The following is a 24,162-nucleotide window of genomic DNA, read 5'->3' as shown; positions in this document are numbered from 1 at the left end:
CTGCCAGGGGGTCACCGGACGTACCCGCTGGTCATCGGACCTGCCAGGGGGTCACCAGATGTACCCACTGGTCATGGGACCTGTCAGGGGGGGTCGCCAGACTCGCCAAGGGGGTCACCGGACGTGTCCGAGGGTCACGAGACCTGTCAGGGGGGTCGCCAGACTCGCCAAGGGGGTCACCGGACGTGCCCGAGGGTCACGGGACCTGTCAGGGGGGTCGCCAGACTCGCCAAGGCGGTCACCGGACGTGCCCGAGGGTCACGGGACCTGTCAGGGGGTCGCCAGACTTGTCAAGGGGGCCACCGGACGTGCCCGAGGGTCACAGGACCTGTCAGGGGGGTCGCCAGACTCGCCAAAGGGGTCACCGGACGTGCCCAAGGGTCGCGGGACCTGTTAGGGGGGTCGCCAGATTCGCCAAGGGGGTCACGGGACGTGCCCAAGGGTCGCGGGACCTGTCGGGGGGGTCGCCAGACTCGCCAAGGGGGTCACTGGACGTGCCCAAGGGTCGTGGGACCTGTCGGGGGGTCGCCAGACTCGCCAAGGGGGTCACTGGACGTGCCCAAGGGTCTCGGGACCTGTCAGGGGGGTCGCCAGACTCGCCAAAGGGGTCACCGGACGTGCCCGAGGGTCACGGGAGCTGTCAGGGGGGTCGCCAGACTCGCCAAGGGGGTCACGGGACGTGCCCGAGGGTCACGGGACCTGTCAGGGGGGTCGCCAGACTCGCCAAGGGGGTCGCTGGACATGCCCAAGGGTCTCGGGACCTGTCAGGGGGGTCGCCAGACTCACCAAGGGGGTCACTGGACGTGCCCAAGGGTCTCGGGACCTGTCCGGGGGTCGCCAAACTCGCCAAGGGGGTCACTGGACGCGCCCAAGGGTCATGGGACTTGTCAGGGGGGTCGCCAGACATACCCATTGGTCATGGCGCCTGCCAGGGGGTCACCGGACGTACCCGCTGGTCATCGGACCTGCCAGGGTGTCACCGGACGTACCCGCTGGTCATGGGACCTGCCAGGGGGTCGCTGGACGTACCCGCTGGTCATGGGACCTGCCAAGGGGTCACGGGACGTACCCGCTGGTCATCGGACCTGCCAGGGGGTCACCGGACGTACCCGCTGGTCATGGGACCTGCCAGGGGGTCACCGGACGTACCCGGTGGTCATGGGACCTGTCAGGGGGGTCGCCAGACGTACCCATTTGTCATGGGAGCTACCAGTGGGTCACCAGACGTACCCACTGGTCATAAGACCACCGATGACGTGGCTTCTTGCCTTGTTATGATTCCCTTTGGGCCGGGCCTCGTGTACATCTTTTTGGGTTGGGCTGCATCGTTTCTTGCGAAGGAAAAATGGCCCATAACACTTACTACAGATTCAAAACTTATTATTTTATGTTGATTCTTTTTTAAAACGCTAGTTTTATATGTCTTCTATTTAAAAGTTTAATCGAAAATATTTTTATAATATACATACAATTTTATGATTATATTACGATCAGTGTGCAGACTAGTTTTGACACAAGTTTTTAAAGTCAGATTTTATACTTGTTTTTCTTTTTAATAAATAGTTTAAGAAATATTTTGCCTGTGTTGTCCTTATAAAAAGTGCTCAAAATAATGTTTTATAGTTGCTGAAATTTTTACAGAAGTTTTTACAAAGTTTTAGTTTTCCCTCGAAACCCTAATAGCCAATGGTATTTTCGTAATTTCCCATTGAATGTCGTTATGAAATTTTCATATTTCATTTATGTTTTGTTTCTTTTCAAATATTTCAAATTTTGGTTCGCCTTTATACGATTTGGGTTAAAAAAAAATTCCTCGAAGTTTTTCTAAATTAAGTTTAAAAAGTAAGAATCAGTAAGATAGTCCGAAAAGTCGGGTCGTCACATATTAGACCATTTGAGATATATTTTGTTTAGGAATTATATGAGAATGGAATGGAATGAAGTAATAACAAATTTCAAATTTATCCATTCAAATATACATTTTTTGAATTGGTTTTTTTTTTCCTTTTACAATGATTTTTCTATCTGAAGTTAGTTTTTTTTTTTTTTTTTTTTTTTTTTCACTGAAAGAAATTTCATCCTCATAACACAAAATAAAGCCCGATTTCAATTTTCTTAATCGTGGTGGCTACAAAACGAATGCTCCCGCGAACTTGTTCATTCTAGTTCGGTGACTTTCTTCAGCAGTTAAATATCAACTCAAAGGGGATTTGCATTGGACTCGATATCGATCCGATAGGGATGGAAAGTTTTGCAGCAAGGATGAGAGAGAAAAAAAACGTGATAGTGGTGACGGGGACGATGAACATCAGTACATGAGACCACAGTTGGCCGGTGATGAACCTCGGCAGCGATGAATCACGATGAAACTTGTTCACACAATCACACAATCAAGTTATTGACTAATAGACCAATTTGATGATAATGACTATTGTCCAGGAATCGGTGGAATATGAGTTTGTAATGGAACACTAAAGATAAGATATTCAGAACCTAATGTGCTTTTGTCATTATTGATGAAGAAGATGAATTACGAGCGTATTTAACATCAATAATTACCTTCTATTCTTATTATCTAACGATGTCAATTGGGTCTGGCCGTCCGTGGGCTAATCGGCCCCATCCTCTTTTTCAGAGGTTTTGGCCCGTCCGACCCTTTTCGGAAAAGAATCGGGCCTAACCGGATTTGTTAAAAGGGCTTGGGCTAAGCTTATGGAATATGCCCTCAAGCCCGGTCCGGCCCGAGCCTTCAAAAAGCCCAACCCGAACCCGGTCTGGGCTTGGGCTAAGCTTATGTTTAAAAAGTTACTTTTGAGACAAACTCAATTTTACAATTTTATTATTCATGATATAAATGTTTTTGACTAATTTTGTTGTTGTTTTGATTAAAAATGTATATTTTAAATTTTATAAAATATTTTTTTTTTTTTTTTTTATATTAAAGCTTGAGCTTTTTAATGTCCAATTTATGTCATTTTCAAGTCTAGGCCTGAGCCTGGTCCTTAAATTATGGTAGGGCTTAATGTCCGTCTTGAGTTGGATTTAATGTCTTATTCTTAACTTGATTTGACTCTCCAATAAAAGAGTTTGAATCGGGCCGAACTTAGACCTCTTTTGAGCTTGGAAAAAAGGCCGCGACAGGCCCTTTTGACTAATAATTGAAATTTCTCATTCTTATTAAGTTATTATTAGTTTAAGACTGTAAGTTAATATCGCCAAAAAAAAAAAATATCAGTCAAACAATCGTGGAGAACAAAAGATAAAGACAAGTCCCATCCAAACCGTTGATTAGCCAGGATATAATGTCAAACTCGAGTCCACCACTATACTCCGATCTAACGCTCGAAAAAAGCCCGCGAAGACCAGTTCTCAATCCAGCGGCCCAAACGAGTTTGACGCTTAACGTGGAGAACCTACTTAGAGTGCCGTTTGAGGTTTCAAACACCTTTTTACACCTCGCTTTAACGGCCGTTAGCCAATAGGGTTTCACTTTCACGACAGAAGAAGCCTCATTTCGCAAACGGTACTTAACGGAGACGTCGGTGCTATTGTACTCGTTTTATATATAAATACGTAATTCCTTTTTCTCTCTTTCTTTTCGTTTCAACGGGCGAGGATTTTTCGAAACGAAGGAAATAGCTTTTTCTCTTCTTCTTCTTGGCCTTGATGTCTCAGTGTCCGAGCAGAGACTTCTTCGTTTCACTCAATTGGATTGATTCTTAAGCTATGAGCTCTACTTTGATTCTCGCCAATTCTTCACCGCTAGAGGTTTGTGGTTTTGTTTCATTTTCATTGATTTTTTTTTAATTTGTATTTTATTAATAAAAAAAACCGGTTTCATATCGTTTGTTTCGTTGCTCTTGATTGCTTTAAATTCAGTTTTCGCGCACCGCTTAAGACTTCTGATGTGTTCGGTGTTTATTGGATTGGGAATTTTTCGTTCGTTGATCATAAACCCTATAATTCTGCGTTTGTTCGGCGTGATTCTTATCCCTTGTTTTGTTCGATCTCGTTACTGATCCCGAGATCTGGGCTCTTGATTTTATTTGTGTTTCGGAGGAAGTTGAGTTCAATTGATAGGTTTATATTCCTTTTAATACTCATATTTTTTTGCGTGGGAATTGTATGGTTTTGAAGCTCTGTGTGTGTGTGTTACATATGAAGATTCTGGGTTTTAACTGTGTTTTTCGGTATAGAGGGAGATGGTTGAGGAGAAGCTAGAGCATTGTCTTGAGAACAAGCAGTCGATTGCGGCTTTGAGTTCATCGGTGTCTGAAGGAAGTGGCAGTGCTTTCCTCAAATCCCCAGGGATATCTAGCCCTACCACCACATCGCCCACTCATCGGTAATATCTTTTAGTCCTTTTTACCTATATATTTAGCTCAATTTGTACTCTAGTTATTTAATAATAGTCTTTGGTAATAGGAAACCGTCGTATATTTAGCTTAGAATATAAGATTCAGATTTGATATTGACCGTTACCTTATTGTTGTTGTGGTGATATGACTAATAAAACCCAATTTTTCAGGAGAACCAGCGGCCCTATTAGACGAGCTAAGGGCGGTTGGACACCGCAGGAGGTTGGTATTAGCTTACTTTTTTCCAAAGTATTTTTTGTTTTGTTTACATTCGCTATCTACGCTTGTTTGGTAGCTAATTTCATTAAATGTAGCTTGTTGGAATTAAACAATATGTGATAATGGATTGTTACTGCATCTAGCTCATTATGAAGGTTGAGACGGCGACAATGTTTTTATAGCTTATCCATTTTTCTCAATATCGTTTTTAATATAATTCATTGCCACAATGGTCCTGCAATATCTATACGGAACCGTAACTTTTATATATTTAGAATAATGTTCCAGTAATCATACTAACTGCCAAGATCTTGAATCTGCTACAGGATGAAACCTTAAGAGCCGCTGTTTCGGCATTCAAGGGAAAGAGTTGGAAGAAAATAGGTGTGTTAGTTATAATCCGTATTAGTTTTGTATTAATGATTTAGAACAGTTTCAATGTGCCTGTAAGGAATTAAATAAAACTCTCAGAAGTGTAAATAAAAGCAGGCAATTGACAGGACGCTCTTACCTCATAATTTCTCTAGTAACCTTAAGGTTTCACTTTCACTCATACAAGTTGCTGATATTTGAATATGTTTTTTGCAGCTGAATTTTTTCCTGATAGATCAGAAGTGCAATGTCTGCACCGATGGCAGAAAGTACTCAATCCTGAACTTGTCAAAGGCCCTTGGACCCAAGAGGTTGCTTCCTAGTGTCACTTATCCTCTTTCTTTCATTCTTTCTTTCCTTCCATTGTTGAAGATTGTGGTTTAAGCCTTTCAAACGTTGTGATTTCTGGTAATAGGAGGATGACATGATCAGTGAACTTGTAATAAGATATGGCGCGACGAAATGGTCATTGATAGCCAAGTCTTTACCTGGTCGCATAGGGAAACAATGTAGAGAGAGGTAACCCTTTTCAAGCACTTAGTTTTAATTTTTTCGATTTGACAATAATATTTATTGGCAGTTTTGGCATTAATGACGTCTTGTGTTGTATTTGATTCTTACCTTTTTGTACTTTCTGGTAGTTTATTGGTTTGTAAAGTTCATATCAATAATGATATTGACTTACTTTTCGAAAGAGGTAACCTTTTCAAACATTTAAATATAAATTGTTTAGTCAAACAATTATGATTGCTTGATCCATCTGCTTTCTTCACAAGACCAAGTAATAATTTTAACTTTTGCTTCGTTATTATTATTAGTATTTAGTAGTTTTCTTGTGGCAATAAGAGCCTTAATGAAGATATATTTCAAACACATTCAGGTGGCATAATCATTTGAATCCGGACATTAGAAGGGATGCTTGGACATTAGACGAAGAATTAGCCCTTATGCATGCTCATAAGTCACATGGGAACAAGTGGGCAGAAATTGCCAAAGTTTTACCTGGAAGGTACTCTTTCTTATGTGACCTATGTCAAATCAAGTGTTAAATTGAGAATCGCCATCCTTGATCAACACTTTAGATCCTGAGTACCACTGTATTCTGTTATGATTGTCTATGTAGATATAGATGGCATGTGTTTCTTCATTATAGTTCCCTATATATTCCAAATTGTCATTTAAAGAGTTAATATTTTATATTGTCTTCATTATGGCTTAGGCTTCATGCCATCAGTTCATGTTTTCTCCATTGTTCAATTTACTTTGTTAAAGGGTCTGTGAATCTTGAGTTATGATAAATAGTGTATTAAAAGTTGCATTGCAAAGCACATATATTCAAATGCATGCTATAGAGCCTTAACCCGTGGAATTATGAATGAACTACTAACATTAGTTCGGCGGAAACTAATCTCATACTGGTTGCAGGACTGACAATGCAATAAAAAACCATTGGAATAGTTCGCTGAAGAAAAAGTTGGATTTCTTTTTGGCAACTGGTAGTCTTCCCCCAGTTGTTAAGAGCACTCCCCAATCTTGCCCACCAGACATGAGTAGATTTTCCACAACTAAAAGGTCAATTGTTTCCTCAAATAAAGAATTGAATCCTGTGCTGGGAACTGCAGTCGCATGCAAAGTTGAAGAAGCTAGAACACGGAGGTTATACTATCCTGGACAGCCGTTAAATGTGAATAAACCTCGATCGTTGGGCTTCAACAATATGAATCCGAGGTTGATCGCGGTGTCGAAGCCGTATGAAAAAAGAGAGTTGGTTATCAAGAATTCTGGAACAGTCTGCAAGCCAATGGTTGAGAATCGTGCTATGACTCGCGAGCCAGAGTCTCAGCTTTGTGTCACAAACAGTAAGCCGAGCTTTGACAATGGTTGTTTCGACAGAGATAACAAAGACAAAGATCTCGGCACACCTTTGACGCTGAAAGCGTCTCCTCATTATACTCTGTGCTATCAGCCCTCGAGACCGGCTAAAACTATTGCAGTAGATGCAGAGCCTTCTTGTGAGCAGCGTGAACAAAATTCAAGCCCAATTGCATCGCCTGCTAGTTTCTTCACTCCTCCTCGTGTGAAGACCAACATTTCAAGCCTGCTAAGTCCTGAATCTGTTCTGAAAATGGCTGCCATGAGCTTTCCCAATACTCCTTCCATCTTAAGAAAGAGAAATAGCAGAACACAGGTCGCCTCACTTTCAAATAAGAAAGCTCGGGTAGATAGGGAACCAGAAGGTGACATAGCCGGTGCTTCTCAGGAACCGCATGGGATTATGAACAATTCGGAAATGCTGGGTTCTCGAGGTAGAAGTGTGCTCGACAGCCCAGCTTCGATTGCTGATAATGGAAAGGCTTTCAACGCATCTCCTCCGTACCGCATAAGATCCAAAAGAACCGCTGTTTTCAAGTCTGTGGAAAAACAACTTGCGTTCACATTTGACAAAGAGCTCGAACCAGAAAAGATCAAGTCTGTGGATTTCCCTGTGCAGGCCACTTCATCTGTCCCAGAAGATTTCTCTCATTCAACGAAAATGGGGGTAACCGAAAACTTGGCCGGTAAGTTTTCGTATTGTTTTAGGCATACTTGATTGATGTAGACTGCCTAGAATGAGGTTTGGTGGGAATTGATTTGGGAGGCTAATTATGGCTTTGTTCTTTTGCAACTATACAGCTGCGTGACAGACTTAGAGCTTTCTTTCTCTGGGTTTCCAATATTTTTCACAATTTTGGAGCTCCAATTCTTATCAACTGTTCAGAATGGGGGATCATATGCCATGCCGGTTGCTTTTCAATGCCACAAGTTCGATCACTTTGCTGATACCTCATCTGGTTTTAGTAACCGTGGGGAGTGTTTAATCCCCTGATACCGATATGACCGATTTTCAGTTGGATTTAGCAATAAATTCCTTTGTAAAATGGAAGAGAGAAAATTATAGGTCCAAATTTATTGTGAAGAGATGGATGCCCGAACTGTACAGGATACACAATCCAATTAACGTTTTCTATTTCTGACCAATATTATTGCGGTAGAATTAGGGTCCTTGCGGTATGAAGTGCAAGTTATTCAATTCTTAGTGTTCATGAACATAATTTAAAGCTCTCCTCTTTGTGTCGTTTCATATATCTAGTTCAACGTTAATTCAAGGCTGAAAAGTTTTCTTGCCAAACCATTGGCATTCATATTTCAGGATACCTACGACAAACTTTAACTGATATTTTGTGATGCAATGATTACCATTTAACTGGTACTTAAAAATTTATTGTTGACAGATTTAATAGGTTATACATTTCATAAAGAGCACTGATAGACATAAGCGCTTCACTTATTTAATATGTATTGAAAAGGTTAATAAATGTGGGGATCACAAAAATGCTTAATTGAAATACTTGAACATGACCGCTAATCAGCGCTATAACGCTGACAAAAATCATTTCCCTTTCATAAATTAGCCTCTCTATTTTATTGAATAATCTGATTATGTTAACTTTATCAAAACTAGATTTTCAAACCATCTTACCTTTAAAATAAAATAAAATAACAAAAAAAAAAAGAGTAAGAACGTCTTTCTCTTTTCCTTCAAGTGTCACACACTAGAAAATAGAACCCTCCTTCGACTTTCTTATGCCGTACCACAACAATTGCGCACAACTCGGCGATGGCAGCATACAAACAAAACTCCTCTTCCTTAGTCTTCTTCGCCGTGTTATCATTTTCTCGCCAAATCTCAACATTAGACTTAGTTATGTCGATATGAGTACATTAGAGATTGATTATAACTTTGCGCCTAGGATTCTTTCTCATCCACAAACTTGTGACAAGAGAGGCAAAGTTTTTCTCTCCCACCTCAAATTCTCTCTCTAGACTAAGTTCGATCAACCACCTCACATTACGATCCGACTAATGTTGTGCCAGAAAGCGCGTCGGGAGGAAAACCATTTGTTCCTTAATAGCTCGCTTCTTCTCATTTTAAAGTGACAAGCAATCAGAAATCAACTTTCCGACGAGGTTAGAGCATCGATACGAGGAGTCCATAACCCTCAGATCTACACTTGATCATAAGATTCGGCCTTAGATCTCGGTACGTGGATTTTGAGTGTTATTTCAATTTTTGGTGATAACAATACTCTCTCTCTCTCTCTCTCTCTCTCTATATATATATATATATATATATATATATATATATATATATATATATATATATATATATATATATTGCTCAAGTCATTCTAAAAGCAATGAACGAGCAGGCAACCCAACCTTGACCCAATTTGGGCCTCTCGATTATCGGAAAACGGTAACAAGTAGTAGTAGTTTCAATACTTTTGATCAAAATAAAAATAAAATAAAATTGGACACTTCTAGTAGTATGTTTAATGGGCAATATCCATTTTACCCTTAAATTTATTTTCTTTACATTTTTTCCTTTTTCTTAATTTCTCTGTTTTTTCTTGGGAAAATAATACACATATACCCTGTGTTTTAGTGAAATGTCGATTTAACCTTTGGTTTTCGAAAATATCGAGTTCATACCTTCTGTTTAACTTAAATGACAAAATTATTCCCTGAGATGAATAACAGTATCAACTGTCGATTTTGACCCATTTACATCTTTCTGTGTTCTTCACAATTAAGAGACTGTTATTTATCGTTTAGTTTTTAAATAAATTACATATATGGCGCGAATGAATAAAGATAATTGGTGTTTACATATAAATATTATAGTCAACGTCAATGAAAAAGTCAATAAAAAGAAGATTTGTGACACTTTTGTCTACTTCATGGTATAATTTCATCATTTTTTAGTTAAACAGAAGGTATGAACTCGACATTTCACTAAAACACAAGATATACATGTGTCATTTTCCCTTTTTTCTTTCTTTTCTATTTTTTTTATTTCTACTTTTTCTCTTCCTCTCTCTCTCTCTCTCTTCCCAACAGTACATCTCATATTTTGGATCATAGATTTGGAATGGATGGCCCATTTTTCTATATTTGTTAGCTGATAACATGGAGGTCGATTATGCATCCACACTTCATTGGTTCCGAAAAAGTATTTTTACTTGTTATAGGTATTACGATGTGAAATATGGAGCTCTCGTGTTGGTCAAAGAGTGTAGAGATACAACTACATGGATAAGGGAGATAGCTTATTCAACAAACGTACACCTCAAAACAAACAATGACAAAGAACCACTTCATCAGCAACGTCAATGTCATCCGCCACTACATCAAACAAGAATAACTTGAACTTGCATCTCTATGCAACGTTCTTCTCCTCCCATCTTTACTTTTTCTTCTCACCGCATCTTTAGTTTTTCTCTTCTCGCGATTTTACTACGTTACCCACTATTTTGTTAGGGAATATTTCATAACTAACTTAAAACATGCATTTCTTTTCATATTTTACTTATATTTTCAACACACTTCACTAGTAACCGTTTCTCTTTTTTTTTTCGGACAAAAATATCCCGTATGTTTGAGAAATTTAGTCAACAATTATTGTAATATAATCACCAATTATTGAAATATGATCAACGACTATTGATATCTAGTTAGTTAACTGCTATTGAAATCTAGTTAACTATTATTAAAACCTGATCAACTATAGATAAAGACGCTATTTCATTAAATTGGTGATTTACTTTTTAATTTTCTTTGGGGGAATTGCATAAAGTTGATGTTCCTACTGATGGTGTGACGATACGATTTTATCAATGATAAATAAGACATATATAATTATTTGAAAATCGAACTAAAATACAATTACTTTACATATAAAATATTTGGTTTATTAAAAACTTACTCAAAGGGGCCTTAGGTGGCTACCACACCACCTTCGACCCCGCAGCCAAAAGAGCTCACAAACCACAATTTATGTTCTTCATGAAAAGTTGAGCACTCGATTTATGTTCTATACATACTTATATGTGTGAGAGAGAGAGAGAGAGAGAGAGAGAGAGAGAGAGCTGGGTATGTGCACAAGGATAGGGAACAACTTTGCGGCGGGCCATAATCAGCTACCAAATAAAGATATTCGGGTTGTGGAGCGAAGCACACGATAATAATCTGCCAATCCATACAATATAATGAGATTTCTAACCAAAACTGTGCTACGAAAGTGTGTACATAAAAAATGTTTACAAATGCACAGACCCCATGGTGAAAGAGAGTTGAGCTAAAGCCTAAACCCAAAATACACATGCAACAAAGCAAGTGATTAAATTGGGTTATCACGGCATTTAAACTATTGTCAACCCCATTTATTAGGAGCCCACGAACAAAACTGACCTTGAGTAGCTGTACACCATATGACAATCAAACAAAGAACAAGATCCTTAGAATGTGTTGGAGGAGAATACGGGGACAATGTCTGACTTGAAAAAAGTCAACTCTAATCCATCTGAGTCGTTCAGTTTGCATAGCTTCCTTGACAAATCCTTGATTGTTCAGTATAAGCAAATGGAATCCATTCAGATCTGCAGAACTACAAATGGCGAGCCAATAGTAGTTTGCCTAAGAACCCTGGAACTTCTATCAAGCCCATGAGATGCCACCTGCAACATGAATCCACATGTTACTGGAAGATGACAATACACAAACAGATATTCTTTTGTACTTAACCCTAATTCAGCGAGATAAGATTTTTTTATTACAATAAATGCAATCAAGCTCCAAAATAACGTATGAGGTTCCAATTCTAGGTCCACGAGTTGATCAATTCTACTCATAGAGAGCATGTTAGACAAGTGAAAAAGGCTTAGCTTGGCCTCACCATATATGTCAGAGAAGCATAACGCTCTTCGTTCAAGTACAAGGGCTTTCCTCTATGCATCTCGATGTCCTACAAGTAGAAGGAAAAAAAAAATGGGCGATAAGTATACACACATCCCCAGAAAAGCATATGAAGTTCTGTTTGGTATATCATTGGAAAACTGTTTTCCACTTTTTGTATTTGCACAGTGTTTTTCAATAAAGTGAAAACGTGTTTGTTTTGTAACTTGGAAAATTTACTTGAAAATTTTTCAAGTTCCATTATGTATTTGTGAAGAATTTTCAAATACAACTAAAAGTCGTTTTCTCTTTTTTAACTCATTATTTTGGACCATCTCTCTCCTCTCAACAACTTCTTTATCTCCTTCTTCGAGACTTCAACAACCCTGGGTCTCAGCCCTAGCCAAAGCTCAGAAGGCCCTTCAAGAGTAGCTCTACACCACCAAGTCCATTCCTTTCGTCTTCGGCAATCTTCCCCAAAATCCGATTCTCCGACAAGACTTCCCGACGAGCTTTTGGAAGATTCTCAGGTACAAGCCGGTCAACGAATTCGGCTTTTGATGCGGCGGTTGAGCTTTCTCGGTTCGGATTCCCATGAAAGATGCTTGGTAAGCTCTGCTCCGGCGAGACACCGCTCCTTCTTCTCCGGATTGGTTGGCCTGTACGTGAACCCGTTTTTTTCTCACCACTGCTCGGTCGTATGGGTTGACACGCTGAGAATCAGATCTGGTCTTCTCCGGTCCGTGATCCCTGCCACCGAGTCTACCTCCGTCGTGCCTCTCCGGTGATGTTGGATCTCACTGTTCGTCACCAGATCCGCCTCCGCAAGGACGGGACAGAGGAGCTGCTCCGCTCTTCATCCTCGTCGAAGCTTTTTTTAGCGGCCGGAGCTCTCTTGTTTCTCTGTCTCTCAGAAAGAACTCTCTTTGTTGTTTCAGAGAGAACTCTCTCTTTCTCTCTGGTATTGTCGAAGAGTCTGTGTGTTTTATTTTAAGCATTTTAAATTGAAAAGGGAAAAAAATTAAGTTTTACACCAAACATTTATTTGAAAATATTTACAAAACATTATTTGAGTGAAACTTATAAAATATAACTGTAAAAAAATAAAACAACTTCACTGAAGTACCAATCAAAACCGAATTTTTCCTCCACTGTTTTACGTATAGGAAAACCTAATCACCTCTTCGCCAAAAGCATCCAAGTATGGTGATGGCCAGGGAGCCTGGCGTGCCGACCTTTGCAGGAGAATTGTTGTTCTCTGACATGAATTAAGAAAATCAGGCATCACCATTACGACGGTTGGAAGCAAAAAATTAGGGTAATACTATCAAGGAAACATGAAGCAATACAAGACATCTACAGATATCAGCTCAAATACATACCTTAATCAGCAGAAATATTCCAGTACCGGCGCCACAAGTCATAGCATGATTCTGGCATCCACTTTCTCTATAGACGCACCAATAACGAGATGTCAAAATATTTTTCATACGTGATGCAGAACACGGCAAAATGTCAAGCTAAGAGGTATTGAACATTATAAATGCACAGGAAATGAGCCATATCAACGTTATACGTGGCATGCAAGAAAAAAAGGAATAAAGAACAGAGGAAGGGGAGAAAATAATTTAGTCATGCACCTGCAACAGTGTTTCCAGTTAGGACAGCACAGTCTACCACACAGCAGGCATAATGCAGGATCATCGAGAATGGCATTGCACTCAGGACAAGGCTGTTTTATGCACCTGATTAAACACAGAAGTCACATGCATAAATAAGTTTCATATTTTTATTTATTTTTTAATTATTTTCTTTTTGTAAATCTGAAATAAGCAGAAAAAAATATATAAACCTCTGCAAGAGATCTTGGTATACTGGTGGCAATTGCATCAATTTAAATGGCACTGCAGGATTACAATGCATATTCCTTCGGTATCTATGGATATACAAACTTCTTTGCCATCCATGGACTTCAAAAACCTGGCTGAAATGTCGGAACCATCTTGAAGAAAGAGAGCGCAGAAGTTCATCCTTGAGAACAAAATCTATTGGCGGAATCTTAAACATGTTTTCCAGCCTTTCTATTTCATTAATTTCCATCAGTCCACCGTCAGTCCAATCGATCAAGTTAATGATGGGCTGAGAGCTACCCACATTATCCCGATCAAAGATTGGTGCTCGGACAGATGAGGTCAACATTTTCATAAGCAATGCACACCTCCGCAAATAAGGGAAAGTCATAACCCGAATCACATTCTTAATATTAACAGCTTGACCAATGTAGTTTGAAACAAAATATTCGCGAGCAGGACCAGATTCTCCCATAAGTTCTAATATGTCAGTGACCAAAGAGTCATTAACACCCGATTCATTTAAGTCTCTTGGGTATTTTCCACAGTATGTGATTATCACCTGTATTTAAAAAAAAAAATTGTTAATTTATAATGGCGGACTACAAGAATCTCGAGATTACCAAGATGCAAAAATATGCCTACCTGTACCACAGTGACAGCGTAGAAGACATGCATGAGCTGTAATAGAGAGTCCTCACAGGATAAAAATCGGTATGGAAGACAAAAGAGTATCCACATCAAAGATGAGAAGGGATCACGAGCAATTATAGGATCAGAAGCTCGATTCCAAAATTGTATATCAAGAGATGATAAGTCTATATCAACTTTATTCAAGATTGAGAGCAGATCACCTAGAAACCAGAGTTTTTAAGAATCAACTTTGAAGTTAGATATGTGAAATAAACGAATAACAATAAAAGCTTAAACATAATTTTTTTTTATAAAGAAAAGACATACATTTTTTGGTTGACATAATATATATAATCATATAGCTTATCAAACACGAGAAAGAACTTATATCACGAACGTACCCGGTTGGCGTATGCTACTATTGTCTTCCATGGAAGAAGAGCAGCAAACAGAATCCGCAAAGCTATGAATACCTCGATATCTCTGAAAAGTGTGAAGAGGATTCTTAGTCTGTGCTTTTAAGACAGCTTTTAGCATCAAGGACAACGTAAATCCAGTTGAAGACTCGAGCTCATTATACAAAGCATCTAGGCCATATGTCGGAGCCAGATGCGTCTTTCCACTACGGGCAGCAATTTCCATTGATAGAAGGGAGTACTTAATTACGTCCCACATGAGCATCGAGTGGTTTACCCTTGATGAACGTAAAAATTTATCCTGTTTGCTCGAAAAATACATTTTAGAGAGAACACGGGACACTGATTCCAGATTTGGGCTAATTTGTTCACATTTCTGCAAAGAGAAATCCGCAAGGGTCACAACCCTATCCGTTGCATTTGCTGCAGATTGTAGAAGAGCCAAACCTTGTCGAAGACGGAGAAAGCTAACATCTTCTCCAGATTTGTATAGATGACCTAAAGTGTATAATGAACCAGAATTTGAATCATTTGGCATTCTCCAAACCTTCTGGAACTCATCAGATGATGCTGGTAGAGTAGAATTTGAAAGTCTACGACAAACTGGACAGAGGAACTCCCCCTAGCAAAAATGAATAAAAATACAATCATGAACACGTGATAAAATCGATACCTGTTTGCTAGAAGGCATCATACCTACAAGCAAAATATACCTGATCTGGGTCAACAATATGCCCTCCTTCGAAAACAATTCTTCTGTTGTTTCTGTATGAATGAATAACAATTAAATCAGAACCCCAAAGCATTTCCTCGTACTTACAACTCTCCGTAACTCATTTCTGCTTTCTAGAAAATAAGATTTTTTTTTATGACAATGGGTTTACCTTTCTTTCAGAGACTTTAAATAGCGGTCGAGGCAGCCTTGATGCACCGCATGTCCACATGAAGAAAGTGAAATCCCATCACAATCTCCTGCACCGAAGCCATCATACGCTGGATGCCGCCTTGTCTCTTTCGCCGCCTTATCAACATGAGTGTCATCAGAGGCTGAGGGATTTTCAGCCATCTCTCTAGATGAAGCAGCTATGTATTTTCCAAGCAGCATAGTCTCAGCAAGCTTCCTTCTCGCTGAACTCTCCTCGGCAGTTGTGAGTTCTGTGTCATCAGAAAAACTCGAAGCCACATTTCTTTCTTGCATTTCACTAAGAATGGATAAGTATATATTTTCTTCTAAACTCTCAATGGAACGAAGAGTCGACTCTTTCTTGTGATTTAATATACTTGGCACTTGAACACTATTTACTGCAGGTATATGGCCCTTAAGGAGTTCCAGAAAAGCATCCAGTTCACTAGTTTGACCATGATTGGAAAATTCGGTGACTATAGTCTGAACCAACTGTTCTATACCGGTAAAAGACACTGGTCCATGATCACCAGAGAGGGCACCTAGTTTAGGTTGATCGGCAACCTTGCTCTTTGTCATAGGGACATGCTCTTTATCTGATTGAAAGGGATGGTCCCAAGAAGGTGGGATTCTATCCACAAAACTCAAAAGCTTTGATTTCTGGACAAGAATCAAGAATGAAACCGAGCTTTTTGAAGTTGGATCATGACAGAGAGAGCAAAAAATCTGGGCAGACTCTTCCCTTTCATGATCAACTTCAGGACTACTACTAGCTACTTCTTCAGACTTTGAACCATCGCCAACAGAGGAATCAACGCTAGCCAAAAATTTAGCTTGTTCAGCTCTCATTTTTTCCAACACTGCAGCCTGTCTCTCTCTAGCCTTTGCTTTGCGTTTTTCTCCATCAGAAACCGACCTCGAATTATTTCCACCTTCATTTGGAGTGGCTTGAGTAAGAGGACTTACCACTTCAGGTGCAAGTTGTTGCAATTTTTTCACGCATCCCGAGTCGAGCTCTGCAAACTTCTTCAGCAAAGTGGTAATCAAAGAAGAAAGGTCACAACTGCCTGGGTCGAGGTTGCTGCGTGGATTTTCTTTCTTATACATCCTCATTAGCATAACAAGAAGCGATAACAAACTTAGTTCCCCAACACCGTAATTGAAGCCCTCTTGAATTTCTTCAGCAGCAAATGCTAAAATGGGAATTGAGTCTCTATCATGAAGTAACAAATCATCAGACTGCTTGCAATGAGAACATATGTCCAATGCTAAAGCTAGCAAGTGCAATGAAGATAATAGAACAGCATCAGGAGCACGCGACTCAATTGTTTGGTCTGTGAAAACAGCATAAAATAGCACAGCACGGACAATCTGAAGGATTGATTTACAAGTAGCAATTCTAGCTAATCCGCTAAGCGGAGGATAGATCTCATCCCACTTTGGTAGCTGACTTGATGATGCCGAAGAACCACGGAAGCGCGAATATCTTTCTTCTGCTGCTTGAAGATCCCTAGAGTTCCAACGAGGATGGTATAAGTCCAGTTCATTCCAACACGCCCATCGTAGCGAGTAGGTCCCTTGATTAAAGCCAGATGGATTCAAATACGCAGCAATTGACTCTAAAATGTCCTGTAGCTGCTCATACTTCGAGAGGTCACGGGGTAGAGATTTCACCAACTGACTACGAGTAGAATCACCAATGGCTAACTTGTAAACCAATTCTCGTTTCAAACTATCAGCCCTTGTCAGCCCACAGAATCGCCTTTCTTTGACAATCTGTATGATAAGAGTGAGCATTTCTTGCACCAAGACTCCTTCATACTCATTGGGGCACTCAAGATCAAGAGAAAGGTAGTTTGACAGACCAAAGCGTTCCAAAATTCTGTTTACGTACTGATCTGCTGGAGCCATTGCACCACAGCACTGAAGCAGGAAAAGATCAAGCTCCAAACCTTGTTCAGACCTACATAACACGTAGAAATTTATACTAAAAAAATATATATGTATATTATATGTGGGTCTGTAGAAATATTACATACGTAGTGCTCAAGTGTGACTGCCCAGTAGTTTACAAGTATTCAATGATAAACTTACCAACGCACTGAACGATACCACTCGCAGGATAATACTGCAGCATCCCCGTACTTCCGCCACATTCCAGCATGAACTTCAGCGCAGAACACTCTATTCCTCAAAGGATGTTCCATAATAAATCCGGAAAACCCATACGGATGGCAGCCACTGAGAATTTGTCCGAAGAAGTCACTGTAAATTGCTGACGACTTAAACAGAGGGCTAGTGTTTGCAACATTTGAGACCTCCATTTCCCCAAAACATCGTCTCAATGCTTTCTGGAGAAGCAAAGAAAGAAATCGATGCAATGGAATGTGAACTGATGTAGCTTGTGAACTAACATCATACACTATCTCTGGCCACTCTGACATGCTTAAAAGTCGTCGAGTATCAAAGTCCATGCTCCCGTCTCCTTCCATTGAACCCTCGTCAGTGCTTGCTGATAAGCATGCATTTACAGAACCAGTGTCGCCACCAATATCTGTAATTCTTTTCTCCAGCGCAGACATTTTATCACTCTGCAAGTTGAAACTTGGGCGAGCACCAATCTGCGCGAGTAATGGACTTTCCCAACCATGATCCTCACCTGAACTGGCCAGTCTACCAAATATGGACCTGCCCCTTCTTATCTTTGATAATGTCTTCCTGATTGCCGAAAAATTGCTGGAGGTCAAATTGCTTGTACTTGGAGATGATACACCTAGAAGAGCCCCTGATGTATTATCAGCTGTCAGCCAGCTCTCGATGGCCCTCAGGCACTCGTGAGTTAACCATGTCACAGATGGAGGGATTACACGACTAGTAATAGACTCGACATCATCCACTTTTTGCGACAACTGAGATGAATTCCTCCCAACACTACATGCATAGCTTTCTTCAGATAGCCGCCCTACTTTTGAATGCCTTAAGCTGTCTCCATCTTCATTGTCCTGAATAGATGATTTCGCAAGTAGCTCATCACCAGTGTCTTCATCATTTGCAATGGAAAACACCCCATCAGCCAAAAGAGATTGTATATTGGCAATGTAATGACCTAATACAAATGGAAAATGCATATTTTCATTTTCTTCTTCTATATGCAGGCCAGTTTCTCTCTTTTGCGTGTTCATGCCTTGCACATAACTCAAGAGCCTAATACAAGTTCTTGTAATATCCTGTTGATCGTTGGTGACGTAATTGGGTACTCCAGAATGGCTCATTGCGAACCGAATATCCTCAATCACACGAAATGTGATATCGTGCAAGTTCAACCACTTAGAAACCTGCAAGGGAAAATAATGTAAATAACATTCATGGCTGGATCGTTAACAAAAAAAAAAATGATCACAAGCCAAACCAAATATGCTTGCGAAATGAGTGGTATCTAACAGATGCATCACCTGTAAACGGCCGTCTTCACTAGCACAAGAAGTGAAAATATTTCCCAAGCATTCCAGCAGCATTGTTAGCAAGTTCATTTCCTTCACTAGACGAGGAGTTAGAGTTGGAACTGTGAAGATTTGAACAGAGAATGTAGGAAGTAGCGGATACTTTATCAAAGCAGCATCTTTGCACTCTTCAACGGCTACATTTACAACAGTTGGGTAATAACGTAGAAATTCTTTAGAAAATTCATACTTGAAAAGAGGTTCACCGAGCAATTTCAGAAGCAACTCGTGAAGTCTTTTCACAGAAGCATCATTTACAAACCTCTCTGCTCTTACCAGAATCTCTAATAGGCCAGCAGATGAGAAAACCCTCTTTGAGATAAAACTAAGCAAACTCTCACTCTGCTTACAAAACTCCAAAAGCATCTCCACAACCACAAAAGTCAGCTCAGTCGCAGCCTTCTTACACTCCATAGCACGGTCATTTGCTCTAGAGTTTTCCAGAGCGACGGCTTCAGCGCACAACAGCTTGGTCTTCCAACAAACAAAAAGAGCGTCGAGAACAGGCCCGACGGATTCAGCAAAAGCCTCCGGGAGTGGCTGTATCTGTTCCGCACCTTTATGCCTCGAGCAAAAGCCTTCTCTCTTCCACGCCGTTACATCCCCACAGTCGCAGCAACCGCCGCCCGTGTAAATGACCGAGTAATCGTGACCCTTGTGGTTACCATTCTGAAAGCACGGGAAACAGATCGCACAAGTTGGGTCGTGCTGACACGTTTTGCACCGATAGGCGATATCGTTGTTTCCCCACACGGCCCCGCAGACGCCACGCTGCCCAACGCCCAATCTGGAGATCTCTCCCAAGGCGAGAGCCGGATCACCCTCGAACATCAACCACTGCAGCCACATCATGCTCTCACCAAACCGCTCTGCCATCGTCGGGGCCGATAAGAGCCTCCAAGACCCCGGCTTCCCTCCTTTGATAACTTCCGCCACTTCCTCATCGCCAGGTAAGATAGCCGACACTACCTCGGCTAACCGGGCCCTATTGTTCTGAACAAAAGCAACGGCACCTCGTTCGAAATGCTCAAGCAACTCCCCAGGAACCCCAATTACTGCAAGCCGCTGGCAATTTGAAACAAATGGAAAATGTTACACTTCCAATGCATAGACCTAATTTTAAACCCGTTAAAAGTCACATTTCTTATACAAAAACCCAGCTCTCACGTTTACACTTGAACGCAATACAAGCATAATCATCCAATACTATAACTAGAACATATATCGTCAACACCGATCAATCAATAAACCTAAGAACCCAAAAATCCTATTAAGATAACCATACGAACCAGTGCATCGGCGAAACAGACGTACCCGTACGATTCGATCACAAGGCTTGACATTCGAGGAAGTGGATTGAGGATGCGAATCGATCTCCATAGCCACGGAACCCCCACGGGCGCGACCGGCAGACCAGAATTTCACCAGAAAATCAACGCAGCACAGGCACCGACTTGACCGAGAGTCTCTATCTTCTTCTTCCTCTTCACTCCCCAGTTTTCCCCTAAAGATATCGACAAACTCACCGTAGTTTTATCTTCACAAACCCTAGCTCTCTGGTTATCTCCCTCACTATCGAATCGATACGAGCTGTCTATTCGCATTCACGCAATTCCTTCATCTTCGCTATTCTTTTTCTTTCTCGTGTGTTCTATGAAAGAATCTCGGGAAACAAACAGCGAAGAAATGAGTTACACATAGGATCCGTTATTTATTTTAGAAAAATTGTACAACATAGGAATAATTTGCCCCAATGACTTGCACACATATTAGAAAATTAATTTTTTTCATTTTGATTTATTTTTTTCTCCTGAAAATTAAAAACAACTTTTAAAAGCCTATTAATTAGAGAATTGTTATTAATTACACTAAACAAATTTAAAATATGATTAAAGTCACCCTCTTTTCTTTTCCTTCTGTCCGAGACGTTTTTTTTTTCCCCTCTTCTCATCTTTCTTTCAAACTCCACGCTCTCAAATTTTTCCACTGCCATCGCCGGAGCCGTCCGCCGGAGCACCAAAAACAGCTCTTCCTTTTATCCTCTTCTTTTCCCTCTTTTCCTTCTGTCGAGATTTTTATTTTTTTCCTTCTCATCTTTCTTTCAAGCTCCAAACTCTCAAACTTTCTCACTACCATCCACTAGTACAAAAAAGACTTTTTGGTGCGAATTTTTTCGCACCCAAAAGTCTTTTTTCGCACCAAAAAACACTTTTAGGTGCGACTTTTTCGCACCCGAAAGTTCGCACCTAAAGGTCTTGGGTGCAAAAAGTCGCACCCAAAAGTCATAACTTTCGGATGCGACTTTTAGGTGCGACTTTTCACACCCATATTCGCACCCAATTATGACTGAAAGTATGCTGAAAATAGCGGGAAAGTATTTTGGGTGCGAAAAAGTCGCACCCAAATTTGACGAGTAAGCTTTTGTGTGCGACTTTTGGGTGGGTCGCACCTAAAAGTCAGGTGGGAATAACTTTTGGGTGCGAAAAGTCGCACCCAAAAGTTATTCCCACCTGACTTTTAGGTGCACCCAAAGGTAAAAGTAATTTTTTTTAAAAAATCTTTGTGCTCATATTATAAATAGCAGTAATTAAGATATTCATTAAATAAAATTGACTACTACATTCATTTGAAAATTCATTAGTTAAAATATTCATTAAATAATATTAATTACATAATTATAATAAAAATTCCGATGTTTGATAAATAATTAAACAAACGTTTAATCATATTCTTTTTCTTTCCCTTTTCCCCTTCCTGGGGTTCTACGCCACTGCTTGATTGCACTACCTCCTCCTCCGCCAAATCTTCCTCGTGCAGTGTTCCCGCTCGTCGCTCGCTCTCGATGGAACTTTGCTGAAGTTGGCGGCGTCGTCTGAGCATCTACCATTGAAACTGATGGCGGCATCGTCTGAGGATTTGCCATTGAAACTGATGGCGGCGTCGTCTGAGGCATCGACATCATCTGAACGAATGAAGGAGAGATTATGAATTTTACGTTATTTTGAAGTCGGAATGAAAAAATTGGGGTTTCGAGATTGATTGGTTGGAAACTCTACCGAAATTTCGGCAAAGTTTCTCCTATAATACTAACAAGCCAAAAACCTGTAAAATCATTTAAAAGCATATACAAATCATCCAAAAACTATCCTTATAATCAACTAAACCCTAAACCGAGCCTCCGTGGCTCGGTTACAATGTTTTAATCTTAATATCTAACAAATCATGTAACTTAAGCATTTACTGACCATAAATCTAACCATGTTATTTACTAAACAATTTCAAACTAAGTAACTAATAATATTATTTACAATTTACTTGAAAAATTAACAAACTAACTAATTATATCAACTTAAATTAATTCAAACATAACATATGTTAATTCAATCCAAACATACCATTTAGTAAAGAGAAATTGCCCCATTTGCCATCAATTTCATAACATTTTCCCACTTTCCACCAAAACACTAATTTGTCCCAAAATGCCACCATTTATGTCAACAATGTTGACATCTATTTTTTCCCTTCACTATGAGATGTCAACATTATTGACATAGATGTCAACAATGTTGACATAGATGTCAACAATGTTGACATCTCGGTGGCATTTTGGGACAAATTAGTGTTTTGGTGGAAAGTGGGAAAATGTTATGAAATTGGTGGCAAATGGGGCAATTTCTCTTTACTAAATCACAAACCTAAGCATTTTACTATACAATCTAAACATATTATTAAATTAATTCAAATTAACATTACTAAAATTAACATAACATTTACAATATAACATTACTAACAAACTAAAATGTCTAATTAACATTTCAAATTAAGTAACTAAGGATATCATTTACAATTTACTAATGTTATTAAGTAATAATTTCAAATTACAATTTACATATAAAACTAACCTAACTAAACTAAACTGGCTATCTAATTAACTTTCTAATTAATTAGAGTACATATAAGAATATAAATAAATGAACTAATTACCTCTTGAAGAGCCGAAGAGAAAGGACGGTGGCTTGAGGCTGTGAGCGACGGAGCAACAGACAAAAGCTCGGGGCTGCGGTGAGACGTGCTTGGACGAAGGGAGAGAGGCTGTCGGAGTGGGACTGTCTCGCAGCGAGAGCTTGTTTTGGGCAGCGAAAGCTTTTTTTGGGCAGCGAGGCTCGGCACCGGGAGCCTTTTTTGGCAGCGGAGACCGTCTTCCTCAGGGTTGTCCCGAAAAACTGCTTTTCAGGGTATTTTTGGACAGTCTCGAGGTTGAGACAACGAGGGACTAGGCTGAGACAACAAGAGACGGGACAGAGAGTTAGATTGAGAGGAAGATAGAGAGGGAGATAGAGAGAGAGAGAGAGTCAGAGGTACATTGAGAGAGAGAGATAGATAGATTACCAGCCCGAACTGGGACGTGGAGATTGTGACTCGGTCTCGATCTTCAGCCGGGACGCGCGAAGGGTGAAGGGTGAAGACTCTGACTCAGTTCATCTCCGGTGAAGCACGCCCGTGTCTTTCTGGCGGCGAGAGGCTGGAGGTTAGTCACTATCGGGGAGAAAGAGAAAGAGAACACTTACGGGATTGGTCGGTCGGTGAAGCACGCCTGAACACCAGTGAAGCTCCAATGAAGGCGCTGTGCATGACTCCGATGAAGGCAATAAATTTATGCGACTCCGGTGAAGGCGTTGTGCAATCTTCAATGTGGCTGTGGAGTTCGTGAAGAACTTTGGGCTATGGAGGTCGGAGATTGAATATTTTGCAGAGGGAAAAAGGGAGAGAGGCGGAGAGAAATGAAGAAGGCGAAGTGAAAAAATTGATTTTATAGAAATACCTAGAATTTAGGTGCGATTTTGTCCCACCCAAAAGTCTCATTTGGTGCGACAATGTTGCACCTAAAGATCTGAATTGGACTTTTGGGTGCGACAAAGTCGCACCCAAAGATAATGAACATAAATTAAAAAGAGGGAATGCAACGTAGAAAAAAGTGGGGGAAAATCCGACCGCTCAAATTTTTGACTTTTGGGTGCGAAAACTCGCACCCAATGTACCTTTTAGGTGCAACAAAGTCTCACCCAATGTTTTGACCGGTCAAAATTTATACAAAAAGGGGAAAAAAGACCGCTTAAAACATTTGGACTTTTGTTA

General features: G+C 40.3%; 2 protein-coding genes across 5 annotated transcripts; one reads left to right on the top strand and one right to left on the bottom strand.

The window, feature by feature from the left end:
* The first annotated feature begins 3,600 nt into the window (after nucleotides 1–3,600).
* Nucleotides 3,601–8,051, top strand: LOC149404307 (transcription factor MYB3R-3-like). The gene is made up of 9 exons (XM_089605137.1): nucleotides 3,601–3,768; nucleotides 4,197–4,345; nucleotides 4,529–4,580; nucleotides 4,904–4,961; nucleotides 5,166–5,260; nucleotides 5,365–5,468; nucleotides 5,830–5,958; nucleotides 6,375–7,507; nucleotides 7,623–8,051. Exons 1-9 carry the CDS (start codon nucleotides 3,727–3,729, stop codon nucleotides 7,628–7,630), a joined length of 1,770 nt encoding a protein of 589 aa, XP_089461263.1. The 5' UTR covers nucleotides 3,601–3,726; the 3' UTR covers nucleotides 7,631–8,051.
* A 2,654-nt stretch (nucleotides 8,052–10,705) lies between these two features.
* On the bottom strand, nucleotides 10,706–20,749 carry PRT6 (proteolysis 6). 4 transcript variants are annotated; one of them, XM_089602917.1, is made up of 15 exons: nucleotides 20,341–20,749; nucleotides 18,979–20,091; nucleotides 17,621–18,861; nucleotides 15,507–17,489; nucleotides 15,336–15,387; nucleotides 14,900–15,244; nucleotides 14,608–14,689; nucleotides 14,219–14,427; nucleotides 13,576–14,135; nucleotides 13,364–13,468; nucleotides 13,106–13,172; nucleotides 12,904–12,981; nucleotides 11,725–11,793; nucleotides 11,241–11,506; nucleotides 10,706–11,018 (listed from the first exon to the last, which is right to left on the bottom strand). In XM_089602917.1, exons 1-14 carry the CDS (start codon nucleotides 20,404–20,406, stop codon nucleotides 11,423–11,425), a joined length of 6,054 nt encoding a protein of 2,017 aa, XP_089459043.1. In that variant the 5' UTR covers nucleotides 20,407–20,749; the 3' UTR covers nucleotides 10,706–11,018; nucleotides 11,241–11,422. The 4 variants fall into 4 exon arrangements, with proteins under 4 accessions (XP_089459043.1, XP_089459023.1, XP_089459034.1 ...); XM_089602897.1 differs by having other exon boundaries at nucleotides 14,608–15,244; XM_089602908.1 differs by lacking the exon at nucleotides 10,706–11,018 and having other exon boundaries at nucleotides 11,025–11,506; nucleotides 12,850–12,981; nucleotides 14,608–15,244.
* Nucleotides 20,750–24,162: the final 3,413 nt, after the last annotated feature.

The sequence above is a fragment of the Urtica dioica genome, chromosome 2, assembly GCF_054948205.1.
Source record: "Urtica dioica subsp. dioica isolate 48M chromosome 2, U.dioica_male_clone48M_v1_H2, whole genome shotgun sequence".
In the NCBI taxonomy this organism is placed as follows: Eukaryota; Viridiplantae; Streptophyta; class Magnoliopsida; order Rosales; family Urticaceae; genus Urtica; species Urtica dioica.
This window is presented reverse-complemented; position numbering and strand designations above follow the sequence as displayed.

Excerpts from the sequence above, each read along its gene's own strand:
- LOC149404307 (XM_089605137.1), top strand. The coding sequence starts at position 3,727 with ATGAGCTCTACTTTGATTCTCGCCAATTCTTCACCGCTAGAG. Across the intron at positions 5,469-5,829 it reads GGGAAACAATGTAGAGAGAG|GTGGCATAATCATTTGAATC; the intron begins GTAACCCTTTTC and ends AAACACATTCAG. Across the intron at positions 5,959-6,374 it reads GCCAAAGTTTTACCTGGAAG|GACTGACAATGCAATAAAAA; the intron begins GTACTCTTTCTT and ends TACTGGTTGCAG.
- PRT6 (XM_089602897.1), bottom strand. The coding sequence starts at position 20,406 with ATGGAGATCGATTCGCATCCTCAATCCACTTCCTCGAATGTCAAGCCT. Across the intron at positions 20,092-20,340 it reads CTTGTGATCGAATCGTACGG|CGGCTTGCAGTAATTGGGGT; the intron begins GTACGTCTGTTT and ends TCAAATTGCCAG. Across the intron at positions 11,507-11,724 it reads ATGCTTCTCTGACATATATG|GTGGCATCTCATGGGCTTGA; the intron begins GTGAGGCCAAGC and ends TTCATGTTGCAG.